This window comes from Macrosteles quadrilineatus, unplaced genomic scaffold (genome assembly GCF_028750875.1).
Source record: "Macrosteles quadrilineatus isolate MER2022 unplaced genomic scaffold, UCM_ALF_1.0 Scaffold_2__2_contigs__length_208266976, whole genome shotgun sequence".
In the NCBI taxonomy this organism is placed as follows: Eukaryota; Metazoa; Arthropoda; class Insecta; order Hemiptera; family Cicadellidae; genus Macrosteles; species Macrosteles quadrilineatus.
In genome coordinates this window covers 44,501,227-44,524,117 of record NW_026542595.1, presented here as the reverse complement: position 1 = coordinate 44,524,117, position 22,891 = coordinate 44,501,227, and the positions used below count along the sequence as shown (strand labels likewise).

The 22,891-nt window shown below is 34.2% G+C and overlaps 1 protein-coding gene across 1 annotated transcript in view; it reads right to left on the bottom strand.

Moving 5' to 3' along the window:
• Positions 1 to 8,990: 8,990 nt before the first annotated feature.
• Positions 8,991 to 22,891, bottom strand: part of LOC128986951 (histone acetyltransferase KAT8-like) — a 37,655-nt gene continuing 23,754 nt past the window's right edge. The window contains exons 5-8 of the mRNA XM_054407572.1: positions 18,856 to 19,086; positions 15,739 to 15,983; positions 11,288 to 11,516; positions 8,991 to 9,206 (exon numbers count right to left, since the gene is read on the bottom strand). Coding sequence (XP_054263547.1) covers positions 11,294 to 11,516; positions 15,739 to 15,983; positions 18,856 to 19,086 — 699 coding nt within the window. The 3' untranslated portion in view covers positions 8,991 to 9,206; positions 11,288 to 11,293. The remainder of the gene's footprint in view (positions 9,207 to 11,287; positions 11,517 to 15,738; positions 15,984 to 18,855; positions 19,087 to 22,891) is intronic.

Below are 22,891 nucleotides of genomic sequence, written 5' to 3'. Positions count from 1 at the left end.
ATTGGTGACAGGCACTACCTCAGGAAAATTTTTATTTTCCTACACAACTCATTTGAAAATTAAAAAAAAATTAACATTGGTCTTATGGGTTGATAAATAACTATGTTGGTTGGACAAAATAACAAGGAAAAGGTCAACAAAATACTTGTAACATGTGTTTATAACAAGCCATCTATACAGAATACTAGCAAGTTAAGAAATACAGTACAAAGGGGAAAGCATCAGTTGGAACTATAAAGCAAAAATTACAATGAAGATACTCAATATAGGGGAAAATAGAGCAATGTTAATGAGTGTTTCGTGTGGGTGACATTTCAAGTGCTGGCGTAAACTTAATGTTTGGTTTCACTCTTATTTAAGGATGGATTTTACAATTTTTATACACTCCCTTTTATAGTTTACATAGGTAATTAGGAGAGGAGGTTTGTGAGGCCGTACCTACAGGAAGACGTCCGTTGGGTAGGCCTAAATTAAGATGGTAAGTCAAAAAAGATGTGATCCAATGCAGAGGAGAAATCCGGATGGCGGAGGATAGAGAAGAGTGGAGGCGGCTAATCTACGAGGCAAAACATCGACTGAGATTTGTGACGCCCCATCAGTAGTAGTAGTACTAGTAGTAGTATTCATTCAGTTGAATTAGTATTATAGTTAATTGTATTAAAATAATCTTTCTTTATAGTAAACAATATACCTTTAAATCCAACTCATCTGTCTTCAGCTAATCCATCATACGAGAGTATTTTAGAGAGAATACTCATGCTGAAGTTTTACTTTAATTTAAAGAGAGATTTAGTTTTCATACCAAGAAATTAATCACGCTCTTTACAAACGCTGTATTAATGCTACTGCAGCTGAATGCTACTCATTGTATTAACCTGTAATTGTATATTAATTCCTACAATAGGAACTAAAACAAAAAAAAATATATTTTATTAATTTTTATTTATTAACAAGATAAGAAATGTGTGCGATTAAAATAAATTAATGTGTTGGATTACCAAGTTAAAATTCCCATTATAATAAATAGAAATTCCACTGAAACTTAAATAATAAAAGGCAAAACTATTTGTAAATAAAACGTGAGTTTCCTTTATATTGCTTTTACAATCCAAATAGCCTAGGCTATATACCGGTCCGCTGGTAACTGCATATGCATTACACGAAGTTTTGTCAAAATAATATACTATTGAATAGCACAATATAAAAAGATATTCAGTGAACAACAAAAATATTCATCCGAGCTGTTCAGATGTGATGAGGAAGTGTGCCTGATGAACACAATGTTAATGTTAGGTGAACACAAACAATGTGACTCACTAAACCTTGACAACTGGTATAGCGTAGCTGGAACTTCCTTTCCTGTATACTAATGACTATCAGTTGATGGGGCTCGAAAAGGTAGTTTGTGTTTAGGACATTGGGTATAATTATTCTGTGCTAGAATATCCACATGTCAGCTCTTTCATATAGGCATTCTAGGCATCCATACAGAGTGTACAAGTATTTGAGACTGGGCGCTAAATTGAGGTTTTCTTTTCTTTTGGGGAATTTTAAACAAGAACAAAACAAAAGTTTGGTACATATGTTTTCTACCATTGGCATCTAAAGTTGTTCTGGTCATCGCTATGGACCAGTCACAGTCAAATCAAACATGGCTTACTGAGCATCCTACTGTAAAAATTAAATTTTCTCTGTTCATTACATTAAGTAGGCTTAGGTTTACTTGCAATATTTAGATCAGTTTGACTTATAATAGTAGATGAAACTTTGGTGTATACAAAATTTTTTTTCAATTTCCATCAACACCACGCTTCAGTCTTAAAAACATTCCAGTAGTCACAGAATGTAAACAGAGAAAATGTCATTACAGTTCTGGGAATAAAAAATTTTAAATTTTCAAGCTGGTTTCCTCAAGTAGATTAAGTTTGTGCAATGCTGTCCAGAGTAATCTGTTTGCTTATAAATCTTATGGGAGTTGTACCTGAACCTTACATTGGGATAGCCTACTCTGCATATTTTCAATCCATAATTAGCTTTGGCTTGATTCATTGGGGAAATAGTGGTCACATAAGTGAAGTGTTACTACTCCAGAAGAAGGTAGTAAGAAGGGGAATGTTGCTGGAAGTCAACAGTCCCGGAAGATCAAATAATTTATACCTGTGCCGCTAGGTCAAAAACTACAATGTTTGCAGTGTCTGTAGATCAAAAGTCCCAGTAAGTCAAATAATACAGTCCGAGCTAAAAACGTGGTCTATGTTAAAGCAATTGACTTATTGGGAATTTGACCTAATGCAACAGCAGTTTTAATATAACGAAATACGGTAAAATACAAGTTCAGTTTCGCTGAGTCAACAGTGCCGGAAGATCAAAAGTAATAAAAGTGAACGTCGATTCAGTGTAAAGTAGACCTCCTGCAACGCTTACTACACCAACAAAACTCGCTTTTAGTTACTTCGTGTTTTGTCATAATTAGAATAGAGCTAAAATTATCATATTTGGTACATAGCTTATCTATTAATGCTTCTTGCCAACTGTTTGGTCAACACTGTAAATAGGTATAGTTTATGTAATGAAAAGCCTTTCGTCAAAATTTGTGGCACAAAATACCCGCAAGGACGATCTGAAAATTTCTGGTTATTATATACGTTTGTAAAAGGAGATCCATTTAATTGTAGAACTATTTTATGAGTTATAATGTAGTCTACATATAAACTGAGTACATGTATTACGCCTCGGAACGGTTGAAACCTGTCCAAACTATATTATTAAAACGTAAATGGGGGTTTTTCACGATTCTGAATCAACCAGACGATGGATTTTCTTTAGTTTTGTGTTGAAAGAAAGACAATTTTGAGAACTAGGGAATTTCAAAGCCATAATTTAAAAATTAGTGTCCCAGTTTTTTATAAATTAAGTTTCAGTTTTTAAAAAGTCTAGCAGCCGATGCTAACCTTCTCCAATAAGTCAATGCTTCTAGCTAGCTTTTAGTACAATATAATTTGCTTAACACAACAGCTGTAACATTCAGCATTTGTGACACAAATTCAGCATTTGGAAGAAAATTAAAATACATACTTACGGTTGGCTTATTTATACTATGTGTAATGCTGACCATTGACACATTCAATTCTTCGGTACGATGATGGCAGATTAATTAAATATGCATAGTAAAATACAGTAGTAGGATGTTCAAATTATTTTTTAAAGTATTCTTTGTAATCATTGATTTGTTTTAGTCCAATATAATTTGTTTTAACTAACAGCTGGTTGAATGTGCTATGTATACTTATAAAAGGCAAAAACCTCACTGACACACTCACTCTCACTCACTCATCATCACTAATTCTCCCACTTCCCATTTACCTAGGAGGCTGAAATTCGATACACCGATTCTTTGGACATTAAATAGGAAAACTGAGTAATTTTTATTATGATAGGGCATTCGAGCTTCGCTCCAGTGGCTCTGGAGTTTCCCATGTTAACCTTATGATTTTTTATATTTAAAAGGAATTAATGAACCTTAACAGCTGTGTCAATTAAACAATTTATGACAACAGCTTATTTGCAACCAAAAGCTGAGTGAGCGTTTCGAACGAACTTCAACCTGGAGGCGAGTTAACCCCAAGGCAAGTGAGCTCAGCGAACGAGCTCCAACCTAAAGGTGAGTGAGCGTAGCGAACGAACTTCAACCAGGACGTGATTGAGCCATGCGAACGAGCTCATCTTGAAAATTAATTAGTTAATTAAACGGGGCAAAGCCAGCGGGTACAGCTAGTTATTCTATAGAATTATTAGGTTTTTAGCGAATTTCGCATATAGGGAATAATCTATTACCGTAGTACTCATGGCAACACCTGGACCCTGGACCGATGTAATTTTTCGTTTTGAGTCCCTAGAGGCCAAAAACACCATTCGTTCAAATTCATATATATGTAAGTGTATAAGACATTTTGGGGACTTGACTTTTTCGGGTCTCAAGAATTTATACGAAAATACACTATTGCAATATTTTGAGGACTTGAATTTCCGTATGTGTATAAGACATTCTGGGCACTTGACTTTTTCGGGACTCGAGAATTTAGTACTTTTCGAGGACCTGTGCAAATTATTCCATTCCAAATGCAGCGCGTTATCGATCTTCACCCTTGTGTGGGCCTCCCATTCACTGACGGAATGTCTCGTGGCGTATGATGACCGGATATAAATAGTCACTTTACACTCACTTCGTTTTTTCAGCAAATTCGTTGACCCGTCTGCAGGTCTTATGTTGACGGGCTGTCAGAGCGTCTGTTGCAATAACTGGAATTCCTTATGTATGTTTGCTGCTGATTACAGTGAAGTATTGTTAGAAGTTCCACCTAATCTTTAAAGTTACCCATTAAATTCATAGAAATAATAATATTTAACTGTTTGACGAGTACCCCTATTGTATTCAAAATACTAAACGGCCCAACCCACTATTTAATACAAGCCAAAGGTGTCTTATAGATTCCGAGTAAATTATTATAAACTATCAAATGGAGCATGTAAAGTGCATTATAAATAATCAACAAACCCTAACATAATTGACTATTGATTCAGTTACTGATTCGGGAATTACAATTGCTGATGATACTGAATGCTCTGACCTGAAGCAGTGTTCTTCTTTACTTCTTTACCTATAAAACACATGGGATACAGACTTTCTTCACTGATCACGTAATGCGTGATTTTCTATAAAGTCTTGGAAAAATAAAAGGAAAAATAGATAGAATACAGGTTTACACACAAATATTCATCAAACTGTGTGATAGTTTGTTATAGCAATGAACAATTTGAGAGTATCGTATTGTTTAAGTCGATGGAAAATCTCTGTTGATCCTGTTTTACAAGCAAACCAAAAAGATACAGTAGTCACCACTCTATGCGACATATTCTAACCAGAAAATTGTAATCGTATGATTCTATAAGCATTGGTAGGATTGCAAAGTACTACACAAACATTATTTCAAGGGTAATAACAGTCACAATTTCCGCTGACTTTAAAAGAGTCAACTAAACTATTATAGTAATGGACACACAACTAAATGGAACAACTAATGGAAATTCTCACGATGTACATTCGTTCGATATAAGCATTGAGTATACACGTCAGTACATACGTGTATACCCAATGATATAAGCAACGGTTCTTGCAATTTATTGCTTATTGTTTTAGCGAATTTCCCTATAGGGAAGTAGCTATTACCGTAGGTGGCACGGTAAGACCTAGACCCGGGACCGATTTACTTTTTCATTTTGATGTCCCCAGAGGCCAAAAACACCATTCGTAAAAATTTTTATATATGTATATATATATAGACCTATATATATATACGTCCGTAAACACGATAACTTGAGTAATTTTTGTCCGATTTTGATGAAATTTGGTTTAAAGGTGTAAAGCGGCATAAACTTGAATGAGTTCGCGAACCAGCACGATCGGACCATGGGAACGGGGCTTTACGGGGGGTTTTATGGGGTAAAAATTGGTTTTTCTCACTTTTGACCCTCAAAACACAAAATTTCCCGATTTCTCTTTAGACCTTTTTAAAGAGCTTAAAAAAACAAATAATTTAGTATATAAAAGTATTTTTGTTCGATTATTAGTAACGGAGAAAATTAAAAAAATTGTAAATTTAAAATTCCCATGTTATTCTTATCAAATTGTCAAATTTTGTAGTTTGCTTGTTTATGGATACATTTTGATCAAACTTGGCAAATTTATTTATTTTGTACTAAGCTATCAATATTTTACTCAAAAACACACTTAATTAGTTTCCTTGTAGCAGCAAACCTAGGTACTCGTTAAACCTAGTGTTATTAAAATATATTTAACTGAAAATCAATTCAGACAAATGGAAATTCGCTTAGTCGGCAGGTTTGCTGCGGCGGGGGTATTTTAGAGTTGTTTTCGGACTTACTCTGTTTTCGGACTTACTCGCACTCGTATAAGGTTTTCCACGTTTGTCATTGATAATGTAGCCATGTTGCTTTGAAATGGCGACCATACAAATGTATGCATTTTAAGCCAAGTATGAATGGAGATGAGTGTGGGATGAGTGGAGCGATCTTGTTGTCCTGTTTGTGCCTAAGGCCGACATAATCCTTAGACACAGCTGTTAATTAATAGTGCGCATACAGTCAATTAATAGCAGTAGAGGTCAAGTTTGGTATCAAATTAAAGGTTTTATTCATAAAAATACATTACCGCAAACCCAAACTCAAACGATGATGATGATGATAATAACGTTAATGATGTCGCTAAAACGTATCGTTTGAAATTTAACAGCTGAAAATAAGTGAAATAGAAAAGGTTTTGGTTAAATCCATCAAATTGTAATTGGACACTAGTAAATACTAGTGCACTTGTTGCTACCTCCCCCCTTCGGTTTCATGTAGCCTACTCCTCTCAATCAGTTCAAACCTAGGAGGATTAAACATTAATGTTACCTAATTAATGTTAAATTCTCCTAGATTCAAACCTGAAACACCCAGATCGAAACTCGCCTGTCGTTATTTTACCATCGCCTTTTTTTAAATATATTTTTCAAAAAAGAAAGATTATATTGATTTACTTTGGATTTTAAAAATGTTAACGTTTTATTTTGTTAAAGATTTATGGTGATACGTAAATATTGTGGTGTAGTAAAGTATATTATATTGTAGTTAAGTGTTAAATTTTGAAATTTTAGGGTGAATCGAGATGAATCCTTTTTTATAACATGGGTCTCTCCTACCTTAACATACATACCAAGTTTCATAAACATCGGTAGGAAAAGTGCAAAGATAAATATTTGTATGTAAAAAATACAAAATGGTGGATATCTGGTTAACGAAACGATTTCGGAAAAAATGTTATCCTTGATTTTCTGTTTATTTTGACCCAAGGAATTACTAGGTAAAGTATCTCCCCGCTTATTTTTAACACCCTGTTTATGATGTATTCTTATAAGTGAAAAACGTAAGCTGGTAATACAGAAAAATGTTTTATAAATAATATGAGTGTACTGGTGATCTGTATATTCATCTTTTTCTCGTTCTTAGAACTGTAAATTAAAAGTCCACTCAGCAGTCGCATCGTACGATGTAGTTCTTTCCATGTGTTGCGAAATGCTAAATTTGCCGACCTCTTCAACCCAAGTTATATATTGAACCACTGATTGTAAAAAATTCAAAAAAAATATATTTTACGCATCACACTTTTGGCTACAACTTTGCCACAGACGAAACCTCTCTAACCCAAAAAAAAAATCTCGCATGCTAACTTTTTCATGTTAGAAATCACGATTTAAAACTATTTCACCATACATATCAATTTTTATTAATTAGATCGGTAAATAGTTTAAAGTTCCAACAAAATAGTCATCGAGTAGGACTAACCAAGAAGCTCTGTGCCAATTATCAAAATTTTAGCACAACTTTAAGTACACCAAAACACGAAATTATTGAAGTCATGCGTCGAGAGGACTATCGTTGTTTTTAACAGATTATACTTTTGACCTTCCGGCACTGTTGACTCAGCGAAACTGAACTTATATTTGATCTTATTTCGTTATATTAAAACTGCTGTTGCATTAGATCAAATTCACAATAAGTCAATTGCTTTAACATAGACCACGTTTTTAGCTCGGACTGTACTATTTGACTTACTGGGATTTTTGATCTACAGACACTGCAAACATTGTAGTTTTTGACCTAGCGGCACAGGTATAAATTATTTGACCTTCCGGGACTGTTGACTTTCTGCAACACGTCCGTAAGAAGTATAATAAACAAAGCTCCAATTAGAGAGCATTGCAAGCTTTCCCTTTTTGGGTTTTGAAGGCGAATTTGTGTGATTGACTGACACTTGCTTTCTGGAGTCTTATACGGAACCCACGTTTCATCTTCTGTAACAATACGATCAAGAAATTGGTCTCTATCTTTGTCATATTGTGTAAAAAATTCAAGGCCCCATGTGTTTTACCTTTTGACCGCCGTCAAAATTTTAGGCACCCACTTTGTTGTAACCAAGATGATCTGTCACTATCTCGTGTAGGAGAGATCGTGTAATTTGTGGAAAAGAGTCATGCAAGGTCGTCAAAGTGAAAAGTCGATTATCGTACATTTTTTCTTAAACTTTTTGCTTCAGTTCATCCATGACTAGTGATGGCCTTCCGCTCAGATCTTCATGCATGTTAGTTCTTCCTTGGTTAAACATGATAAACCACTACTGTTTATCACTTCTTACTGATGACTCATTCATTGTATCTTCACCATAGACAGCTTTAATTTGCCTATGAATTTCAATGGACTTAACTTTTTGAACATTCAAAAAGCGAATTACACTCCATACTTAACATTAAACAGAATCTTTGATAAGCGCCGCCATTTTAAAACGCTGCGAAAACAAGTAGCAAGATCACACAGCAAAGAGAATCACCTCACACTGATGAGAAAGTAAGGGGCAAGCGGCCGCGCAAGTAATCACAGTATGGGGGGACCTGCACTGTGCGTCATGCACAATCTTTCTATACTTTGTGCACGACCCTCATTTACATAGTTTCTGGAATGGAAACAAACAAAAAGCTACCCATCATGGTTTGCAGAGTTGGTGTACACGATAGAGCCAGTTCAGCTTGAGTTTAACAACTTCAGCCCGATGGATACTAAATCCATCGAGACTAACACTACTTAAGGTTCCACCAACCACTGAGAATGTCATGCCTAACTGTAATTGCACTGTTTATCTAATTTGCTGGAATCAAATCTCACTTATCACTGACAGTTCACAAAAACTCTGAACCTACTAGACCTGCTCATCATAAAATGTTGTATTCACATATAATAGGCAGTGCAATCATTCACCTTTCAATCAAATTTACACAAATAAAAACTGTAGACTAAATTTTAATCTATTCACTTGTCTTATGAAGTGTCCGACTATTGCAGTCTAAGGTTTGAGGGTGATGCATAATAGATACAACATATTACAATTAAAAACACTTTTATTGAAACATACAAGCTTCAAGTTAAAGTGAAAAAGTCAACTGACACTGAAAAACACTATTGAGAAATAAAGACGTGAGGATGTAAACAGAGGGGCTGGATGGAGTGAGATGACACTAAGAGACCAGCAAACAGCTGTATAGCCAGTTCTGCCAAGAGGAGCAATCTGGACTGAGAACATTCACCAGACAACACTTCTGTAACAACCACAAATTAGTTATCTTTTTGAAGAAAATCACTTGACTTGGAATTCAATTAAGGTAGGAAATGGAACACTCCCTTGCCTGAATAGAGTCCCAGCATTGACTTTTGGATACTGAAGTAGATATCCAATCCATCTGGACCAGCTGTTGCCATTTTTTATTGAAAAAGAACATAACAGTAGAACTCCAATTATCTCAACTCAAAAACTATCTGAATCACCAATTATATCTGAATTGCTTACAGAAATAATTTAAAATCTTAAAACGACAGTAATAAGAATCGTTACAAGACAAGAGCCATAATCGAGGCAAAATCCAAACCCTCACTTGCGATTGTGTTGACATCATCTCATCCACAGTCACAGAAACATTGTCATAGTTTTTTGTGATCGCAGCAAAATCTTAAGTAAATCCAACTGTCAGTTCAACATTATCATAGTCTCCCGCCATCATGGAAACATCGTCAACGTCTTCAGTGATTGAGGTAAAATGTTAATTATCCTCTGTTATAGCTATTTTGGTATATAGTAAAATATGACATGTTCTAGAGTGATTAGTAGGAATAATACTTCATCAGTGCTCATAGAACACCAGCGTCCCATATGGCGGAAACTTCCTCTGTGCTTATGGGAGACTAGCGTCCCGACATCACTTCCTGCTACTCGTTTATGTTTATACTTCATTCTTTTTCCCTGAATAAATATTCTGTATTGGTATTCAATAGAAATTTCATAACCAATGTTATGTGTTTGTTTTGAATTTCTGTTTATATTTTGTTGTTATTTCGTCACCAGCATGGCAACCAATAAAGCCCATGTTAATTTTTTAAATTTCAAATTCATTTTTTGTGCTAATATTGGAGCCTATTTTAATTTTTAAAGGGATTCTGCACATCTAAAGGAAAATATATTTCTTACAGTATGCGTAGATTTTCCCAACAATGCACACAAGCTGAGAAAAAAGGTTTTAAAGAAAAATGCTAGCCCATTAATATATAAAAGATATAATTATTTTTGACTTTATTATTTATTTTTAAAATATCATTCTTTTTGTATTACCATATACTACATCACTACCAAACTCATGCTATAGAACATCCAATGATCGAAATGGAGTTCAAAATAAAGTGTAGTATCTTAATCAACCTAAGTTATGAAACGTTTTTACTACACCTTTTATGAAGGGCAAGACATAAACTGCAAGCAACATTTTATACTTTTGAAAAACATTACCAAGAACATGAAAATAACTTCTAATGATACAATAGTTATTTGTGTAACTAGTGAGCAAAGTGGCACTTTGCTGCACACGAGAGCAACGTTTACGCACGAGCCGCAGGCGAGGAATGATCTCGAGTGCAGTAAAGGCCTTTCGCACTCGTGTTACACATCATATTTTTCCTACAGTCACTATAAAGCATATAAATAATTAGTCTTTCAAACGCTATACAACACGTTTTTAGGTTCAGGTGGCAACACAAATAGGTGCCCTAGAGAAAGTAGTCCCCGGTCCGTATCACTCCGCTATTTTTCCTCGGCAAGCAATGTGCTGAGCGACTTAAAATAATAGTTCCGTATATTTTTGTAATTTGCAGTGGTTTCCGGGCCTAAAAAAATGCTTTAAAGGTAGTTTCTTGTTTATTAAGATTGTAGGAATGTTTTAAAAACGTTTAAAAGAAAAGTCCAGAAAGTTCAGAAATACCGAAAAGAGAACATAAACTATAAACACGAAATGACAGGTTAAATCGTAGTTATGATAGTCATTCAGCTGCTCATAATATTATTATCTTTAAGTGTTGCCAACCTATTTCCAAGCGTACATGGATTACATGCAAAATAGAACCACACTGTTTTGTGTTGTTTTGTTGGAATCCTGATGTGCGCCAAAGTATAAACCGTACGACAAAGTATAAATATTCAGCAATTAGCAGCTTTCTGTACTATAAACAGTACAAGGAAGCCAACTTTTTCGGGTGACTGTAGGAAAAATCTTTTTTTATGCTACGTAGAGGCCCCAGACCTGCGGAAATGGCCAGTCTGGGCGTGGAACATAACCACTTGTAATCTGCAGCTTACCATGTGTTACTTCTTGCCAACACGTATTTGAGGTGTTTTCTTGGGTGGGGACCATTTGAGAGCTGTTGTGTCAACTACTAGTCGCGGCCTCTTGAACTGTGCTGAGCGAATGTGTTCATCTACCAACTTGGGCGTCACACAGATCACATGCTGACCCTTCCAGTACTTGACCATGTTCATTGACTGCAGCGTTGAGATTATATCAGTCTGTGTGATGCTTGTCATTTCACTGAAACAAAGTCCAAATTGTAACTCATGTGTGTATTGGATCACTATTGATGTTGTAAATTGAGTTATTTTATATAGTACGTTCAATATTAATCAACATTAGAAGTCATAATTTGTTTGTCTTTGTTTTCTTACTAACACATGTTTTATTTATTTGATTTCAAAAGGACCAGTTGAAGTTAAAGTTTTATTTCAGAACTAAATAATTTGTAGCAAATTTCCCATGGGAATAAGCTATTATTGTTAATGTTAATATGTTATTGAAAAAGTTCTTGTAATTTAACACGAGTTTTAACAGTTTTGATTTCTCATGGTAAAATGGCTGTTTTGTGAAAAATTAGAAGAAACATGAAGGGATATTAACGGGAGGTAGAACAAAGCCATCTTAGTTTATAGCAATTGTCAACTGACTTTTTCACTAATTTTTGCAAATTTCCCTGAAGGGAGTAGCTATTAACGTAAGTGGCAAGGTAAGACCTGGAGCCGGGACTGAAATACTTTTTCATTTTGATGTCCCTAGAGGCTAAAAACACTATTCGTTCAAATTTTTATACATGTATATACATAATATATATATATACTAGCTGTTGTACCCGTGCTTTGCAACGAGAAGAGGACACAAAATAGAAACATTTTTAATGAAATAATGAATTTATTTTCTCTTTTTGACAAAGAATTCACAATATATACAATCAGTTACAAAATCAAGACAAACATTGATTAGCTTATATATACTAGGTTTTATAAAGATAATTAATTTATACAAAAAACAATTAAAAGCAAATTACTGATTATATGCTGTAGTATACCGTATAGAAAAGAGAAAATATGAGAAAATATCCAAGGCTATGTCTGTTTGGAGGTTCTATTTTAATTTTTAAATTAACAAAAAAAATTCTGCGTTTGACAATAATGAATAGTAAAGAAAAACCTGTCTCACTTAAAAATAATATACAGTAGTTTAAAAATAAACAAAACATCTGTTCAGTTTTCACAATCAGTAAAATCCTAAACCTATTCTACTATATTTAATTTACTTAACAAAATCAAATGGTAGCCTAGCTCACTATTTTTTTTTTTTATGTTTGAAATTACTTGAAAAATATGAAACTGATATTGTATTAACTGTACATATAAACGAAAAAGAAATTGTATAATACACAAAACATCTAAATTATGCCTGAATATTTAATATTAAGTCAACTTCATCAAGTTCAAACAACCATTTCTTAAGGTTTTTTAGAAAATGTTTTTTGTTCCTTGAGGTCTTAATGTTATCTGCCAGTTTATTATTAATAACCAAGGTCCGATAAACATAAAAGTCTTGGTAAAAAATGTGTTATTGGGCTTTGGAACTTGGAAGTAATCTGCGTTCCTTAGCATTCTCCTGTATGAATTTTCTTCTTGTAGAGCTAGTATGTTACTCCTTTCATCATAAAAAATTTTTAAAACTTTAAACATAGACAAAGATTTTATTGAAAAAATTTTTAGGTTATTTATTAAACAACGGGCGTGAAGGTTCAGTAATTTGTTTACATTTGATCAACCTTAGGAGGTGTTTTTGTTGTAGATAAATTCCATGTAAATTTATTGTATATGCGCTTCCCCAGAGAAAAATTCCATAATCAAGCCGGCTGTGCACAAGTGAGAAATATAACATACGCAGAATCCTTTCAGGACACATGTCCCTCAGAAAATAGAAAAGTCTAATAACATTGTTAATTTTATTTTTTGTAATATTTATATGCGTTTTCCAGCTTAAATCCTGATCTAAAATTATACCTAGGTATTTTAAATGAGAAGTTTGTTCAATCACAGCACATTCTTTAGTTGGACAGATATGCCTACTTAAATTAGATAGGCAATCAGCACAATTATATGTAATTGGCTCCAAAAATGTTGCAGTTTTCCTGAGGCTAAAGTTAATATATTTGGTTTTATCTGTATTTAGCTTCATATGATCCATTGTGAACCACCACTGTATTGCTTCAAGATCCTTTTTCATGTCATTTTGCACATCAACAGATGTGTCTCCTATGTAACTAAAAGCTGTGTCATCAGCAAAAGATGTTAATTTACCGTTTAGTTACCATTACATAAACCATTTATGTATATTATGAATAAAATTGGTCCTAAAATAGAGCCTTGAGGTACTCCATGTAGAATTTTCCCAACGTCGCTATATTCAGATCCAATTTTAACACACTGATATCTTTCTGACAAATAACTTTCAAACCATTTATGTGCTACACTTCTAATACCACACCTAAACAATTTATTAAGTAAAATTTTGTGATCCACAGTGTCGAATGCTTTTCTAATATCCAAAAATAATCCGCTTGTAAACTTATTTGCGTTTAGTCCGTTATAGATATCATTCATAAAATGTATTAAAGCACTTTCAGTATTCAATCCTTCTCTAAAGCCAAACTGATTGCTACTAAGAAAACCAGTATAATTGAGAAAATTTTAAAGTTTCCTCTTCATTACTTTCTCATAAATTTTTGAGAAGCAAGAAAGTAAGGAGATGGGACGATAACTGTTGCAAGAGTTATTTAGTCCACCTTTAAAAATAGGTACAACAACAGCAGTTTTCAATTTTGAAGGAAAAACACCATTCTGAAAGCTTAAGTCGATCAAATATACAAGAACATTTATTATTTTGGGTGCCACTGTTTTTAAAACTGTTTAACTTCTATGGTTATTTAATTAATATTTAACCATATGATTTTATTTACCTTCTTCAATAATATTTTCTTGTATTAGTGTCTTGATTAAAAACAGTTTAGTTTCATTTGATCTTTTAATTTTTATCTAAATAAGAAACAGAACATGGCGCAGTCGAATGAAGAACCTGTATCCCTGAACATTCTTTGGGAATCTACTAAAGAAGAGCTTGAAAGAATGGTGTCAATGGGGGTGATCGCTGAGGTACACCATGCCACAGACTGGTGCTCTCCAATGGTTGTTGTGCCAAAGAAGGACTCTAACAAAGTTCGCATTTGTGTGGATCTTACTAAATTAAATAGATGCGTCAAACGAAGATACTATCCTATTCAACCCATCGACATAACACTTGCCCAAATCTCAGAAGCAAAATGCTATTCTAAATTGGATGCTAATAACGGATTCTGGCAGATCACATTGGACGAAGAATCCCAAGATTTGACAACGTTCCTGACACCGTTTGGACGCTTTAAATTTCTGAAACTACCCTTTGGAATAACATCTGCACCAGAAGTGTTCCAAGAAGACCTTCACAAAATGATTTAGTGAACAGCAATTTGACGTGCCAAGTTTCAAAGGAAGGAGCTACTGTGTTTGCTTTAGTAACGAAGCCTGTCTATTATGGGAAGCCCAAGTATGAGGATTACACACAAGCTTTTTTACAACTGACGGATCACTTTAAATTAAGGAAGCTAAAGACGCTGATCTGTTCTCCGATGGGCTGTGTCCGGGATAAAATAGAACTACATCAATTTGTCTCCTGTCTTGTGAATTTTCATAACCAAACTGAAGCGAAGATAATAATTGTTAATTATGACCAGAAGTCTGCCAGAGTATTAAGAAACGGATTGTCCCATGAGGCTTTTGTCAAAAGATTACTTCAAGAAATCAACAAGCGTAAAATATCTACCAACTCCAAATCATCTTTTGACTCAGTTATACACACTATTGGAAATACAACACTGTCCTTTTCAAGTCCATCATCTCAGCTCAAAGACGGCTCTACAGACACTCCTGATTTGGCAAACATGTCAACCTTTCCACCCCTCAACTCATCTCAACATAATTATCATCATCATCATCATGAGTCCAACAGTCAAAGTGAAGTAAGTGTAAGTGCAGAGCAGAGTAAATGTGCTTCGGAGTGTTTGGATAAACTGCCAAAGACTCTCATTTCTGGCAGCAGTGATGGTCATTTTTTATAGATAACCAGACTGGACCAGCAAGAGTTACCAATCCCTCCTCTTTACCTATTAAATACACTAATGTTAAAAGTTCACATAAAATTAAAATTCTACACCAAAACGTTCAGCACTTCTCTTCTCGGACTTTATCATTGGAAATTGTTTTAGAAGAAATCAAACCTGAACTTTCAAAAAAATTGCTATTTTAAAATTCCCATGTTATTCTTATAGAGAATATTGTAAAAATATAGGAAAACAAAACACCATCTGCATGAATCGAAGAGAAAACTTCAAATTGTCTACAGGTGATACCTGAGGTCTTTGATGGAGACAGTGCCCCGGAAGTCCCTGAGTATCTCCAGTAACACCCAGGACCAGTAGGATCGGTAGCTGAGCTTGCCCAGGTCAGACAGAGGTTTCTCTGGACTTCCCACAGCACCCTCCATCTTGCTCAACTCGTAACTGAAGGCAATGAGCAGCTTGCCGTAGCCCTGCCGCTGGTACGGGGGCAAAGTCAGGATACAAGCCACGTTGTTGCCATCAGGAGACTCCTTCTCCTGCAATCATAATCATTCTTAACATTAAAAGTAAAATTGTGTACATAATAATATGGTTCACTGACCGAATGTATTTTATTATTTTTTTTGTAATTATGTAAAAAAATTTTTAATAAAGTCTCTTTTAATAACTAAGCATAAGTACTTTTTATTTTATAAAGTAGTTTACAATAAATATTCATTAATATGGTACAGTACATTATCCAGCCGGAAAACAATAATAATGTTTTTATGAATGTTTTTGTTGAAAGTAAAAATTAATACTTTAAATAATACATATACGCATTATTTTAATGTACAAACGATCCGCAATAACCTAGAAAATGAAATCACAAAAAGTACTAGCATTGTACTAGTTTGGCTAACCATTTTTGGTTAGCAGGACGAATTGTCTGCAGAACGTCAACAAAAGCATTGCCGCCTTATCAGTGTTTGTCATCACAATGTTTTAATAATATTGCCATTATTATATAAAGTATAGTTCAAGCCAAACTAAAAAAAAAAACAACAATTTTATGCTTTAAAAACTGTAGGGGTCCACCTTATTGTGTTTTTATTAAATTCTGTAGAGTGTTAGCTTGGCATAATTTAATAATACTGTATATAAAGTTTTCCAAGACAATTATTAAGTGTTAAGCATATTGGAGTTATTGTTTACCTTAATAATTTAAATACCAGGTGTTTCAAAATGACTCACCCGGTTTCAACGCTTTATAACTTTTATACTATTAAACTTACCGCTATAAAATACACATCAAACGAAAAAGCAACTCAAAGAGTTTATGCCTACCAAAGACACATTATTTAATAAAATCGATCCAGCAGAACTGTAGATTTAATTGTACAAAGTTAAAAAGTAATCTCCAACTTTTTTTAACACTAGAAATTTGGAGGTTACTTGACGTTTTTGCAAATAACTTTTAAATGGTGAGGAAATCGATCAAAGTGGAAGGTATTATTCCGAAAGAGAATAAAATTTAAATTTCCTACAATCTACTATTATGCATATCTTGAAAATACTCAATAAATGTAGCCTAAATTTGCCTTAAAATAAAAAAGTGTGAAATTTAATGTTTGCTATGTCTATTGTCTACATTGAAGACGGGGATTTTCAATTTTTTTCATTTTTAAGCAATTTTTGGTACCTTTCTTGAGTATTTTCAAAAAATGCATAATAGTAAATTGTAGGAAATTTTATTCTCTTTCGGAATATTACCTTCCACTTTGGTCGATTTCCTCACCATTTAAAAGTTATTTGCAAAAACGTCAAGTAACCTCCAAATTTCTAGTGCTAAAAAAGTTGGAGATTATTTTTTAACTTTGTACAATTAAATCTACAGTTCTGCTGGATCGATTTTATTAAATAATGTGTCTTTGGTAGGCATAAACTCTTTGAGTTGCTTTTTCGTTTGATGTGTATTTTATAGCGGTAAGTTTAATAGTATAAAAGTTATAAAGCGTTGAAACCGGGCGAGTCATTTTGAAACACCCGGTACATTCTCCATTAAAATACCAATCATTGATCATAGAGTATTCACTATGCATGTAGCCTGTCTTGCTATCGCACACCTCAAATTTCTTGATGCCGAAGCGCAGTGGCGCTCCCAGGGGGCTTTAGGGGCTTAAGCCCACTCCCCACAAGAACCTAGGGTTAACTCTTTACGAGGGTCAGGAGTCAGCTGTATATACGTAAATTTTTCACTAAATTTTTAAAATATCTAACTTTAAAACTATTATTAAAACACTATTTAAATTAAATACAGCAAGGAGCACGCATATTTTTAGGCCTATGCAGATATGCCTAATTTAAACTGCTTGAAAATTGACGGTACTTAAATTGCTGTATTGGTTAATTAATTCTTAAATCATTGGCGGTTAGTTGTCAATAGAGACAGCTTGACTGCATGTTCTCCCTTCATCCGCCTGCCTCATAGTGATAGTGCCTACGTGCCGTTGCCAAGTTGCCACTAGCGACCAGCGCTAGGCTAGACAATGACAATAGTGCTGCTAGTTGCTCCAATGCTCACTTGACCCTTGACGCGTTCGCGCTGTGTGTAGGTTGTTAACAATTAAATTTTGGATTTAATTTGAGGACAGTGTTTGTTGTGATGTTGTCAAGTCAAGCTGTGTTTGTAGTCTGAGTGGACTTGCAGCTTTGAATGTTCACATAGAATTTGAAGTCACTAGTAGACGTCTGGATTTTGTTTTGTAAATCTGTAACTTTAACTTATATCTAATTTGTTCTAATTATATTTGCGTACCAATATCGTATTTGTACAAAACTTAAAATCACTTGTAAATTAATCAGATAGTTGCGTTTAGCTTACTAAAATGATCAGACGGCAATACAAATAAATTTTTTTTATAAAATATTTATTTATTACTAGCGTAATAATTATTTTGATTACACATTTTTTATAATATTCAAATTTTTACAATTATTTTATAAATAAAATATTGACGAAAGGTCGTTGTCTGTGGGTGAGGAACCAATGATGCTGGTTATTATTAAATACTACAATTTAATTCATACTACAAATCAATTACTAATAATAATTACAGGCAGTGGCGTGTCCAAAGGGGTTTTAGGGGTTACACACCCCGATTTTAAACATATTTTTTTCCACAGTCAAAAAATCTCTTAAAAAATGGCAGCTATTTTCATTTTGCAGCTTAAATAATAGAATGGCTAGTGTCAGACATCTTGCTAAAAAGGCATTTAAAGAATGTTAAATTAAACTCTTCTTAAATTGTGATGTGACCCATGAAACCTATTACAACATATTTTTGTTAGGTAACACATACTTACGGGACACCCTGTACATGGTGAAAACAGCTCCCTACAGCACAAAGGTGAAAACCAAAATTTTACCTTGGAAAAATAACCGACAAGATGTGCTCCATGCTTATCTACTTCACAAAGAATGTAGAAAAGGAAGGGTTCAACGTCAAAGTAGAGTGTTTTGTGGTCCAAGAATAATTTGGCCAAAAGACAGAGATTCTGACAGTAAGTCTTGTGGTGGCTGCCATCAGTCTCCCAGATACTGAGTGTGCCTTTCCTGTAGATCTCCTTACCAGGGGGTTGTCTCCAGGTACACTCACTCTACAAACAAACAAGCAAAACTCGGTTTAGAATGAGACAAATATTCTGACGGTAAGTGATGTGGTGGCTACCACGAGTTTCCCAGATACTGAGTGTGTCTTTCCTATAGATCTTACCAGGGGGTTGTCTCCAGGTACACTCACTCTACAAACAAACAAGAACAACTCGGTTTAGAATGAGACAAAGATTCTGACGGTAAGTGATGTGGTGGCTACCACGAGTTTCCCAGATACTGAGTGTGTCTTTCCTATAGATCTCCTTACCAGGGGGTTGTCTCCAGGTACACTCACTCTACAAACAAACAAGAACAACTCGGTTTAGAATGAGACAAAGATTCTGACAGTAAGTGATGTGGTGATTTTTTTAAGACTAATTCCGGATTTTTCAAGACTAGTTTTTTTCAACAATTAGTGATATGCCGATACCAAAATGTATTAATTCTCGATTCTTGATACTGATACCAAATTTTATAGTTTAACACACCAACCCCTGTCTTCATGTCATAAAGTATTATTAACATAATGGGGTGTTTTTCAAGTAAAGAAAAATTGCAGCAATAAATATTCTAACAGCCAATTTAGGTTTTTTGGATCATGAAAATCTTCTGCAGCTATGTAGACATCATCGTTGACTGCACCGGTCATGGAAGCGTCATCGTCGTGGTCCGCGCTCCCAGCAAAATCATGAACTGAACATTTCCCATGGCTGTGTAGACATTATCGATGTATCCCGCGGTCAGAGTAACGTCATCGTCATCGTCCGCGATCGCGGAAAAATCATAAACATCTTCCGTGGCCCTGTAGACATCATCATGATGGTCTTCATTGACTGCTGCGGTCATGGCTATGTCATTGTCGTCATCCCCAATCGCGGCAAAACATGAACATTTTATGCGGGTGTGTAGACATCCTCGTCGTCTCCCGCGGTTGTGGAAACGACATTGTCGTTGTCCGCGATCGCGGCAACATTATGAATATCTCCCGCAGTCGTGTGGACATCATAATCTTCTTCCGCGGTCACGGAAACGTCTTACGCAATCGCGGCAAAATCATGAATATTCCCGACTTTTTAAGACCTATTTGAAATTCAATAATAAGTCCCGACTTTCCCGTTTTTCCCGACTACTAGACACACTGAGTCTCCCAGATAATGTGAGTGTCTTTCCTGTAGATCTCCTTATCAGGGGGCTATCTCTAGGGTACCTATACTCACTCTACAAAAAAAAAAAACAAGCAAGACACGGTTTAGCCTGAGCCAAAGATTCTGACAGTAAGTCTTGTGATAGCTGCTATCAGTCTGCCAGATAATGCGAGTACCTTTAGTGCAACAGTGGAACCTTTAGTAAAAACACTAAAAACAGTGGAACATGACTAATTCAAACTTCTATAATTTGGAATCGTCTTTAACATTTATTTACACAACTTTACAGTGCGTTATAGGTTTTGCTATAAATTCATAGGCTAAGTTATTATTAACCAGCGCCCTATCATATCTGAACCTCCCAATATCCAATAACTGGGTCATAATTTGAATAAAGTACGATTCTAAGTAGTGATTACAAAAAATATTTATTAATAGTTATTCTAATGACAATTGCACTTTTTAATACTGGTAACCTATAGAACACCACAAAATACGTAGAAAGCACTAATAGATATATATGTCAATGGTAGAGATAGTTTTATACTGAAAATTCTCGTTTTGTGTAACAGAGGTCACACTAAGATAAATCTTAATTACATGATGAAAAAAGTGGGAAACCCAATGTATTTTTTATTTTTTATTGCTCAAATATACTGTTGTTAAATATATTACAGCCCTGTTTCTTTTGTTTTACCTATATCTTCATAAAAGCTTAGAAAAGATGTAATTATTTTCCAAATACGAGTTTTACACAGGTTTTTTAACCTCATAATGTGTGTATACGATTTTATAGTCATGAAAATCATTGTGTACTAATTTAAAATCAAACTAAATTGAAAAAATATAACAATTTATACATATTTACACTGTACGTATTTTAAAAATATAAATTAAAAATGTGACATTCTGTTACATGTGTGTGACCTCCGTTACATGTGTATGACCTCTGTTACATGTGTGTGACATCCGTTACAGAGATGAATCAGAATCTCACACTATGACATAAAGAACAACTATATCTTAATATTTAATATGTCCATAGGCATCAAAAGAAGATTGAAATAATGAAAAAAAGAATATGCTAATAATAACAGTTCAAACTAATAAAAGTAAGTTAGTCTTCCAACTAAACGTTAGAAAAAATTTTCTTTATTTTCTCCATCTCTTTTTTTTCTATTTGGTAATGGCGTTGTGACACTGGATAAGGTGGTTTGGTCACACACATTAACCCAGCAATGGTAACTTCCTGTTTGTCTTCAGGTGTAGGCCAGAAGAATTTATTGCCACTTTTGGACATAAACGCTACCACCAATATATCTCCTTCTTTCTTCTCCTCCACAACTCCTAAAATTAAAAAAAAAATCAAATTATTTAGGGCAAACAATAATTTTTACCAAAAAGCAATGAATTATTTAAATTTTTGAATGATTTTTGGCCTACTGTTATAAGATTAATGTAAACAAAATTATAAAAAGAATGTAAAAAATTTGTTGATTTTTTAAATTGAGTTTAAATTTTAGTTACCTGGATACCAGTCGTTGTCATAAATGACACAAACCCAGCTTCCCACATCAATGCGTCTTGTACGACATAAATTGTCTTCTTGTGGGTCATCCAAATTGTTTTCCAAGCTGGGACCATTAGTTTTATCCAATAGATTGTCTTCTTGTGGGCCATCCAAATTGTTTTCCAACGTGGGATCATTAGTCTCAAGTGCATGTACTGTTAATTTGGCTAAGAAAAAGTATTTTAATAATCTATTGGGAAGATGGTCTTAAAATTATGCCTGTTTATTAAAAATGCATTGCTTAACAAAGAATGTTGTTTGATGTTCTTACATTTTTGTCTTTTTAATTAAAAGTCAAGTTTCAATTTATAAACAAGTGGACCTAAATTGTCCTGTTGCCCAATCAATTTATTTACATAAAATTTTTGAAACACAAGTTCCATTAAATCACACTTCCAACAATCTTTTGTAAATAATGGGTTATAAGTTAAATAAATTGATTTATTATTGGCAAATATGTGTTTTTAATAACTTACAAACTAATGTTAGTTAGTTAAGAAAAGCAAAATAAATTAGTGATAAAGTAAAAGGATACAATGACTTTCAACGATGTGGTATGGAGGATTGTGCGGATGATGCTTACAAGCCTTGTTGAAGGCACAGGTAAAGCAACTAAGCCTTCTGAGAAAGATTTTGCATGGTTCGTCTTTCCATGTAGCTTGTTGAATCTGACTAATGCCAACAACAGCCTGAAGCTTTTCAGGCCTTTTCAAATACATCTCATCAATGTCTGTAGATTTAATCTTTATTAGATTTACCTTACTGCAAGTTTTGCTTACACACTTTATAAATGAGTCTACATCTGTTACATCATTGCCACATTTCACCATGAGATCTGCACTTCTTTTCACCACTCCACCGATTCCATCGGCAGAGCCTTTGCCGTGCCCACTAATGGAAAAATTCCATGTCATGGATTTCAAATTTGGTACATACTCCTTTATTCTAGACATGAAAAATATATTGAACCTATTTTTGTATTGTGATGACGGTCCATCACTTAATACATGTAAAGTGTCAATTTCAGGGCTTTTGTTTATTTTATCAAACAATGGCAAAAGATGAGCCCAGACAGCATGTGCCTTGTGATCAGTG